General features: G+C 61.6%; 1 protein-coding gene across 1 annotated transcript; it reads left to right on the top strand.

The window, feature by feature from the left end:
* Positions 1 to 627: 627 nt before the first annotated feature.
* ATXN7L2 (ataxin 7 like 2) lies at positions 628 to 9,415 on the top strand. The gene is made up of 11 exons (XM_054564998.1): positions 628 to 777; positions 2,682 to 2,747; positions 3,130 to 3,234; positions 3,641 to 3,851; positions 4,147 to 4,433; positions 4,984 to 5,066; positions 5,436 to 5,689; positions 6,494 to 6,692; positions 6,838 to 6,959; positions 7,441 to 8,236; positions 9,283 to 9,415. The coding sequence occupies exons 1-11, from the start codon at positions 651 to 653 to the stop codon at positions 9,295 to 9,297; spliced, it is 2,265 nt and encodes a 754-aa protein (XP_054420973.1). The 5' UTR covers positions 628 to 650; the 3' UTR covers positions 9,298 to 9,415.
* Positions 9,416 to 9,526: the final 111 nt, after the last annotated feature.

The raw sequence follows: 9,526 nt of genomic DNA, 5'->3' as shown, positions 1-9,526 counted from the left end.
CAGGTGATCTTGGTCATCTCAGCTAGGTCCTCCCAAGCACGGACATCGCCACTCCAACCCTCTGCTCTGCATCAGGGCAGCGTGGGGTTCCCACAGAGGAAGCACAACACGGGAGCCGAGGACCCTCCCCCACTCCAACCCCTGTGTCCTTCAACACATCCTACAGACTCCCTCCCCTTGCCCTTCTGATTCACCGCGCCCACCTCCTTGCACCTATTCGATCTACGGGAGAGCGAAATCGCTTCGCAGCCGCCAGCCCGGCAAGGGGCGCCAGCCGGTTGGCGGAGGAACGGCTCAAAGGGGCTGGGGCATTTTTGCGGTGAACTTGAGAGAGTGGGCTGGTAGCAGAAAGAATGTGTGCACAAGGGTTAGGCGGGGAAGTCCTGGGGCTTTGGTCTCTTTCTTCCCCCGCATTTGAGCATTTCGGAGGGGCTCTCCCGGCAAGATCGGTAGGCAATAGCACCTCTTCCAAGACTACATTTCCCAGAAGGCTATGAGGGAGGGAGGGTGAGGGAAAGGCGACCTGTGCTGCGCTTGTGCAAAGAGTGAGCTGGAAAGGTGGGAGGGAGAGGCGAGGCGTGCCCGCGGCGGGGCTGGGGGAGGGGGCCGCGCGGCGGCGGCGCCGGGGCGGGCGCGCGTCCGCGGCGGTGATGGCGGTGCGTGAACGCGCGGCGGCAGCAATGGCCGCTCTGGAGCGGCGGCTGCCGAGTCTCGATGACTTCGCGGGACAGAGCTGGAGCTCGTGGGTGGAACGGGCCGACTTGCCCGCGGCCGATGGTGAGTGAAGCTCCCCTAGAGTCCGGGGACCCCATCACTGTCTCCCCTCCCCCACTCCGGGTCCCCTCCAGCAGAGGGGAGCTGCCGACGGGAGCCGCCGTCCGGCTCCCCGGCCCCCCAAACAAAGGACCCGCCGGGTCCTAGTGCCCGCCGGCTCCCCCTCCTTCGCGCCTCCGGGTCCTAGCGCCGGCTCATCGCCCGCAGCCCACCCTACCCACCTCTGCCTGCGTCGGTGTCCAATACCTGCCCCCACATGTACTTGCTTTTATCTTCCTCCTAGCTTGCTGTCTTTCAGCTTCCGCCCCTCCTAAACCTGCCTCGGGCTTTCGCCATCCGCCACAGTCTTCTCCACGTGTTTCCCACGCACCCCACTTCTGTGCCCTCCTCCCAGCCCCCCTTGTTCCTTCGCCTTCTGCCCCACACCGCCTGCTCCTTTTCGGCTTTTGCCTGACGGCTGCGGTGCTACTGGACCCCAGCCTCCTCCGCGTTAGTTCGTCGGTCTATCCATCTATCCATCCTCCTTTCCTGCCTCCTTCTGTCCATCATCCATGCCTCCAACCCACCGTCCTTTCCCGGGCCTCTCGCCCTGCCTCTTGGCTCTCTCCCCTGAACCCCACCTTCTCCAGGCCCCTGAGTGCCTTTGGTGATCAGGCTGACAGCCCCCTTCTCCTGATCTTTGTCTCCTGGGCCCCAGGGGGCACCTGGCCTCGTGGCCTTTGGGGTGACAGCAAGCATCACGCCCCTGAAGAAGTTTGCAAGTAAGAAGAGGTGGAGGAAGAGGACGGCTCCATGCGGTCTCTTGATGACACTTGTTCTCCTCTAAGACATCCGACTCCCAGCTCAGTTCTGTCCATCACTGCATTTTAACCGACTTGAGAGTGGGAGCTGCCCCATGTCTCTTGCATGCCTAACCCACCACTCCTCATATCTGGAGATTATATAAGACTGTCAACAGCCTTCTCAACCTAGAAAGGGGCAAATCTGTTAGGAGGCGGCTGAAGCAGATCTTGGTGGGAGCCCAGGCCACTCCATGCTGGGTGGGCAAGGATGGGGCCATTGTCAGGGTCTGGGTGCATTGAGAACCGGAAATGGAATCAGACGGGTTTGGTGACTCAGAATTGATTTTTTTTTCAAGGGACAGGGAGGGGGCATAAAGGAGGGAGGGGAGAGAAGTAAGGTAGGGGGATGGGGAAAGAGCTGCTTTGAACAGCCGCGATGTTTTTGTCATCCACCCAGACACTGAGAGGCATGAGGGCAACCCTTGCCCAAAACCCCCTAAAGAGAGAAGGGGCTTGCGTCATTGACCAGGGGGACTTTGAAGATGCCAGAGGGCCCCAAACCCACAGTTTCTCTGTTCTGTGGCCATACTACCAATGTAGGTCCTGAGAAGCTGGGTATAACTTTGACAATACTGTGGTAACCCCAGTAGAACAAAATTGAGTTCTTGGGAAAGGGGACCTGGAAGAGTTTCTGTCTGGAGTGCCACAGAGTAGCAGAAAGGACCAATCTCAGTAATCTCAAGAAGGGACTCAGGGATCTATAGTAAAATATGTTAAGGACTGTTTCCCATTTAACTGGGGAAGCAGGCCAGAAAAGCTGTTTACCCACAATCACTCAACGAGTCGGCAGTGGAACCCTGAACCTCATCTTGGAGTCAGGGGTCTGTGAGGAAGGCGGCTGGATCCCTCCTAATGGGACTAGCTCCTTCCAGAGGCAGCAGATGGAGGAAGAAAGGGCACTGGAGAATGGCCCACTGAACATTCTCCAAGGGGTCCCTGAGCATCAGGAGCTTGTCAGGGAGCCTGGGCTTCCTACCGCCTGGCTGCAGGCTGCGGGCCCTGGTTGGGTAGGAGATGGGCCTTCTGGGAAGGGGGTGGGCCTTCTGAGCTGTGTTTCTCCTCCAGGGGCTGAGCTGGAGGAGACTAACAAAAGCACGAAGAAGTTGGATGCCATGACCCTCATTAAAGAAGGTGGGAGTCAGTACACGCCAGGGCTGGGGCCCAGGGCAGACAGGACCCCTGCCCCTCTTCCGCTGCATCCCAGGAGGTGGCTGCTTGAAGGGGCAGGCCTGGGATCCTCACTCTGATAGGTCTGAGTCCACCCATTCACCTGGCTGCTGTGACCTGTTGTAGAAGATCCTAATCATCGGGGGTTGATGCCCACTCTCCCGAAAGCCCACATTCTCGAGGCCTGGTTAGGTTGGACTCTGGAAGCTGGGAGACTCCAGCATAAAGCCTGTCACGTCAGCAGGGAGGGCAAGTGTCTCCTAAGGGGTGGGGTGGGAGTGCTCGCCGACCTCGCAGGGAAACCCTGGGGTGCCCAGCCCCAGCGATAAGGGCTTCTTCGTTGCAGACATGTCCATCTTCGGGCACTGCCCTGCCCATGACGACTTCTATTTGGTTGTGTGTAACCACTGCAGCCAAGTGGTGAAGCCTCAAGCTTTCCAGAAGCACTGCGGTGAGGGGAGCCCTAGGGAGCAGACGGAGAGGGCAGGGGGAGGTGGAACTCGGAACTCTGAGGACAGGGCCAGCTGGGAGGTCATGTGTGTAAACGGAGCACGGCCTTGGGAATAGGGAAGTCCTGGGGGCTGGTGGGGGGCGTGGTGGCCTCAGAGGATTGTGGCAGGTTGGGGTTATTGTTTGAGCAAACTTCCAGCAGTTCAGGTGGAGTCAGGAGCTAAGAGGCTCAGGAAGCTGGGTCCTAGCATTTTGAGTCTTGAAGACTCAGATTCCAAGGAGAAGGAGGCGCATTTAAAATGTCAACTGCAGGTCCTCTGTTGGTGCGTCTGTGAGCAGGGTCAGCAGGGTGGGAAGGAGGCAGTCGATCACTCACCTCGATTACTCTCTCCACCTCCTGGTGACAGAAAGAAGACATGGGCCCCTCAGCAAGCTTTACGCCCGGGCCCCACCCCCACCTCCAGCCCCTGCCAGCTCTCAGAAATGCCATGTAGTGAATGGGCAGGGCCCAGCTTGTAGGGCCCCAGGTTCCACCAAAACCTCCTCCAGGGAGAAGGGCCAGGGGTCCCGGAGCCGTGGCCACCAACCTCCTGAGAAGACCCAGAAGGACAACCTCTGGTAAGGAGAGGCCGGAGACTCCCGAAGAGCAGCCCTGACCCCGGCCCCAGGGAGGGGTTGGCAGATGGAGGCAGCCGAGGGCCGATGGGCGCCGCTCATGGCAGGAGGCGGCCAGCGCCCTCCGCGGCCCCCTTCCGTGCGCCCCCGGGAGCACGGGGTCCCTGTTTCCCATGTTCTGCACCCCTGCTGGAGCCCACCCAAGTTCCAGGGCTGGGAAGGAGACTGCTCTGGGCTCCAGCCCAGGCCCCGGGCCCCGCCTCCCTGCCCCCAGTCCACGCCCTCTCTCCATGTGTAGCCTTTTCGTGCCTGTGGTGAATCTGGAGAAGATGTCCAGTCTCCCGAAGCCCGATGGACACGGAATCAGGGTGGCCCCGCCCTCTGCTTTCCTCAGCCAGCCAGGCAGCCTCGCCAAGGACTCCCCTGGAAAAGCCCCCGTGGCGCCCCCTTCTAAAGAACTTCCTGGAAGAGAGAGCATCAAGATCACCCCCAGCGAGGGCCCCAGTCACCGGGCCGAAGGCAGCCCCCCTGAAAAGGAGCCTGTTGGGGCCAGGCTGCCCCCCAAAACCCACCGGAAGATGGCTCGTAAGTAGTCATGGTCTTGGGGTCAGGAAGGTGGAGTGGGGACCCCCTCTCTGTCCCTGGACCTCACACAGAGGGGCAGGAAGGAGGCGGCCTGGCCGTCACTGGTTGCCAGGGTACAGGAGCCCCGGGTCACCCCTTGACATGGACGCATTTGACCTGCTTGCTCTCTGGGAACTTCGGCCTCGGTCTCCTGATCAAGGCTAAGGGAACCTGTGCCCAGGCCGGTGAAATTGCCTTCCTCGCCTCGGGCTGGTGACCTGTATCTTTTCTCACCTAGACCCAAGGCACCAGACACCTCCCCCACGCTGGTTTCCTTGGCACCCCAGATGTCTGTGACTGCTTTTGTGTTTGGATATGTGTTGCCCTGTTCTGGGCTTGGGAGTCCCCAGGAGTGCCCGGGCATGGGGACAGGGGTGGCTCCTGTGCCCAGCAAAGAGCTGCTGTTGCCCAGCGACGTCTCTCTGGAAGGCTGCCTGCAGCCCCAGACCAGAGCGCGGGGGGCTCTCGGCCTCAGGCCCGGCTCGCCTCACAGGAACCACTCTCCCGACAGGGAAGGAGTGCGACCTCAACAGGCAGTGTGGGGTGATAAATCCGGAGACCAAAAAGATCTGCACCCGCCTGCTGACCTGCAAGGTGACCCCTCTCCCACCGCACAGTGAGGGAGGACGGCACAGACGTGGGCCCCGGGCTGGGAGAGGGATGGGGACGTTCTCCAGCATCCAGCTCCGAGGGTGGGAGTGAAGCCCAGACCGGGTGAGGGGCGGGGAGGCTGCCCTCAGGGGGCCCGGGGTGGGGGCAGCAGGCAGGGGGTGGCTTCCGGATCCCCCATCCCAGAGGAGGGTTCTGGCCCTGCGGGGGAGTGAAACAGAGACAGGCAGAGACCCCCGCAAACACACTCACACCCCCTCTCTCTCCGCTTGCCCAGGCCAGAGCACACCGCTGCCCCTCACCCCTGCTCAGCTCACACCCCCCTCCCCACCCCTCCATCCTGCTGTGTTCTAGATCCACTCGGTGCACCAGCGCCGGGAGGTCCAGGGCCGGGCTAAGGACTTTGACGTGCTAGTGGCAGAGCTGAAGGCCAACTCTCGCAAAGGGGAGTCCCCCAAGGAGAAGAGCCCGGGGCGCAAGGAGCCAGCTCTCGAGCGCCCCTCCCAGGAGCCCCTGTCCTCAGCCCCAGTGGTGGCAGCGGCGGCCGCCCCCAGCAGCACCTTCTCTGCTCGTGCCAAGCAGACCTACTCATACTGTGCACTGCCCAGGTACGTCCAGGGTGCCCCCATCTCACCTGGGCGCCCTTGGCCCCATGCTCTCAGGGACCCCTGGAGACAGGCCCAGGGAGTGCGCTGCACGATGCTTCTCACGCCGCGCAGAGCGCTGGGGGAGACCTGGGCCCGGTGGGTGAAGAAGTAGGCGACTCCTGCTAACGAAGCATGCCAGGGCGCCCCAGCCTCTGTCGTGTGCCGGTTCCAACACCCAGGGTGAAAACGTTTTCCCAGCTGCTTCTGATGGGCCAAAACTCGGACCGGGGAGCCAGAAGGCTCAGGGTCCTGGGTGAGGCGGTCCTACTGTGTATTCATTCGCTGGCCCCTTCGTGTGCAGAGGCTGCGCTGGACCCCGGGGAGCGCCTGCCTTGCTGAAGGAGACATATATGCATCTCTGCCTGTCACACGGGGGGCAGACACAAGGCACGGGCTCAGCTCCCAGGCAGGCTCACAGGAACATGCAAGAAGGGGGTTGAGAGAATTGACTGGGCTGACCAGAGCTGGGTGCAGTTAAACTCCGAAGATTTTCTGGAGGAGGCGAATGTGGGGCAGATTTCCCCGCGAGGAGGAAGGGCCTGGGAAGTGGAGGGGCTGGCAAGCGAATCCCTAGGGAGCTGTAGCCCCTGATCTTTCTGGCTGTTGCTCCGTGAGCTCTGTCATTCCCTGCCTTCCTGTCCTCCCTTCCTCTTTGACGGCCCAGCAGGGCGTCTGCCCTGGCCTTCTGAGCTTGGCAGTGCAGGGACAGCCCCGCCCTGACCCACTCCTGTCACATTGCCCTCACAACCCCTTTGGCCCTTCCAGGTCCCGGGCCTCCTCTGAGAGTGAGTTGGATGATGAAGGCCCTTGTGGTGGTGATGGGGACCCAGGCCTGTTCCCCTTCCCCCTGCCCCGGGGTGGGGCCCAGGCCTCCAGCGAGGAGAGTGAGGAGGAGGGGACATCTGATGACCTCCACCTCCCCCCTGACTGCCATTATGCATCCCGGCCCCCCAGGCCACAGGCGGTAAGGACCTGGGGACGTAGGGACGGGGTGGGGAAGCGGCCCAGCCCTCCCTGCCCACAGTGTGGAGGGGAGGTCAGATCCTGTGTGCAGGTGCCCTCTCTGAGTCTCAGGCCCCGCCAACCATGTACCTTCCTTCCGTCTCCAGTTCTGTACCTTTGGGAGCCGGCTGGTGAGTCCTGGGTGCTACGTGTTTAGCCGCCGGCTGGACCGGTTCTGCTCGGCGCTGAGCTCCATGCTGGAGAGGCATCTCAGCTCACACATGTGGAAGTGAGTCTCTCGGGCTCAGAACTTCCCTCCCCAGGCCCCAGGCATACGTGGGCCTCAGAAGCCCTAATTCTTCACACATACCCATAGATGTGGCTTGGCAGCTTGCCAGGAAGACCCCAGCTAGAAGGAAGAGGAGGTGGGGAAACTTGGCAGCCTGGTGCTGGGCTGAGGCAGGGCATGAATGGTGGTCTGGAAGTGACTCTCGATTCTTATCCATCACTTCCAGTGCCTTTTGGGTAGCTAGCAGTAGGGGATGTCCAAACATTTAAAAGGAAGTTCTTAATGCATCTCTATGCGTGTGCGTTCCTGCTTACCTATCCCTGCGCCTTCCTAACCCTCACTTCCAGCGTCTCCCAGCAGATGGCAGCACTGCCAGGGCTCTGGGCCATTTGTGGGGGGCGGAGAGAGAGTGTGTGTGTGTGTTGGTGGAGAGGCCCTCTTGTTTGCTTGACATAACAGTGATGCCCTCTTTTTGCCGCAGGAAGATCCCACCGGCTGCTGAGCCTCCATCCCACCTTGCCACCTCTCCGCTATCTGCTCCCCTGAGCCCATCCTCTATGGGCAGCTGCCCCCGCCTTCCAGGCCCGCCCCCCAGACCTGCCTGCCCAGCTTCCACGCCCCCCACAAAGGACAGCCTTGTCCCCAGCTACCCTGCAGGCTCCCCCAGTGTGGCAGCCGCCTGCAGCCAGGCGGAGTGCATGGGCGGGAGCCAGGCCATCACCTCTCCGCTGCCTGCCAACACGCCCTCCCCGTCCTTCAGCAAGCTCCCACCTTCGAAGGCCAGCAAGTCGTCCAAAGGCAAGGACGGGGCCGAGGTGGAGGCCCCTTCCCGAAAGCGAAAGTTATCCCCTGGCCCCACTAGTTTCAAACGGACCTGTATCCTGGAGCCCACTGGAAAAGGCAAGCCCTCTGGCTGCCGGGGTCTCTCAGCCAAGACTAAAGCAGCCCTGAGCGTGGGGCTTAACGGGACGGCAGGGCCCAGGGTGAAGCGGGCAGGGCCCCTGGACTGCCGGGGCTCCCCTCACCAGCCTTCCACAGCGGCCAAGGCTTCTCAGCTGGACAGCCGGGGAGCGGGCGGACACCCAGCGAAGGCCCTGCCGACCAGCTGCCTCTCTGAGGAGGAGGTAGCCAAGAAGCGGAAAAACCTGGCCACTTACTGCCGGCCAGTGAAGGCCAAGCACTGCCAGGCTGGTCCCGCTGCCGACGCGGCCTGCTCCGTGCGCCGCAAGAAGCCGGGCCCAGCCCTGGCCTTTGAGGAGAAGTGTTCTGCACTGAAGGTACCCGCCCAGCTCCTGGAAGAGCGCGGGCAGGGAAGGGTCAGGATGGCTGAGGGTGGAGTGCACAGCGGGAACCTGACGCAGACGAGGTGCTGAGTAGACGTTTGTGCAGAGAGGGGAGGAAGGTGAGGCTGACAGGGTTCCCGGGCCATCTTTAAGGAGAGGGGGTCAGCTCTTCTCAAGGCGACCCCAGCCTTTGCTTGCGGGCCTGCTGCAGTCTCCAGCCCTCTCTCTCGGGCCACGGAGGTGCTGCCACCTCTGCTCTCCCTCGCCCACCCCCACCTGTGCTTTAGTCAAAGGGCCACTTTCTGAATTGGCTGTGGCCCTCACTCCAGGAACTGGAGCCCCCGCCCCGTCCCCTGAAGGAAAGGAAGTTGGACTCAACTCTGAGCAGAAATCTTTGGGCTGTGAGGCTGAGCTTGGGCCCCTGAGCTGTGGCCTAACACACTGCGCAGCAGGGCGGGTGGGCCGGTCTTGCTCACTGGTTTCGCCCCGGGCCTCGGGGCGTGGAAGGGCAGGGACACAGCTCAAGGTCCACAGAGGCGTGCGTGCCCACCTTGCACAGGTACCCACTTCCGGGTTTTTGGGTGCCAGGCAAGTTCTCCAGGGTTTCCGGTACAGCCAGCAGCCAGGTTTTTTGGCCTCTGTGGCTAGTGTCCTGGACCAGCACACTAGGAGCTGTCCGTCTGATCTCAGCCAGGAAGGCTGTTACTGGGGGCAGCCGAGGGTGGGGTGGGGGTGGTGGAGCTCTCCTGGGTTAGGCATGGGCCAGAGGCCTGCCTGCACCTCTGGCACCCGCACAAGAGTAGTAAGTTTGGCAGTTGCCTGAGTGCGTGTGTGTGCGCGCACGTGCACATGTGCACGTGGGTGCTCGCCAGGCTGCCCCTGTGGGGCTGGCTCTTGTCCTCCCCCTTGCCCAGCGTTGCTCACCAGGCCAGCAGGACGGAATCAAGCCTTGGCTCTTGCGGTCCCGTCCACACAGTTCACTGGGGAGGCAGACTGGTCCCCCAGCCTGACCCCGTCTCTTGCCTCTTGTCTTCCTGCAGTCAAAAGCCCATTAACGAGAAAGTGCCTGCCCACTTCGACGGAGCCGCCAGCACCTCCTCCCCTCCAGATCCAGGCCCCAGGCTGCTGCCGCTTTTTATAACTTTATATTATTTTTTTTAAGAAAAAAAACTCTTTAAAATACCTCAAGACTGTCTCCCTGTTCTGTTGCTGCTAAGGAAATATAAAAACCGAAACACAGAAAAGGGAGGAAGGGAAAACACGTAACAAAATGAGTGTCCTTAC

The sequence above is a fragment of the Pteronotus mesoamericanus genome, unplaced genomic scaffold (genome assembly GCF_021234165.1).
Source record: "Pteronotus mesoamericanus isolate MK-2021 breed Mesoamerican mustached bat unplaced genomic scaffold, CSHL_Meso_final scaffold_99, whole genome shotgun sequence".
NCBI classification, from domain to species: Eukaryota; Metazoa; Chordata; class Mammalia; order Chiroptera; family Mormoopidae; genus Pteronotus; species Pteronotus mesoamericanus.
The sequence above is the reverse complement of the archived record's forward strand: the minus strand, read 5'-3'. Positions and strand labels throughout refer to the sequence as shown.

What these genes read in the sequence shown, in the direction of transcription:
- ATXN7L2 (XM_054564998.1), top strand. Translation starts at nt 651, where the DNA reads ATGGCGGTGCGTGAACGCGCGGCGGCAGCAATGGCCGCTCTGGAGCGG. An exon ending in AGCTTTCCAGAAGCACTGCG is followed by an intron (nt 3,235 to 3,640) that starts GTGAGGGGAGCC and finishes TCCTGGTGACAG; the next exon opens with AAAGAAGACATGGGCCCCTC. An exon ending in ACCCAGAAGGACAACCTCTG is followed by an intron (nt 3,852 to 4,146) that starts GTAAGGAGAGGC and finishes CTCCATGTGTAG; the next exon opens with CCTTTTCGTGCCTGTGGTGA.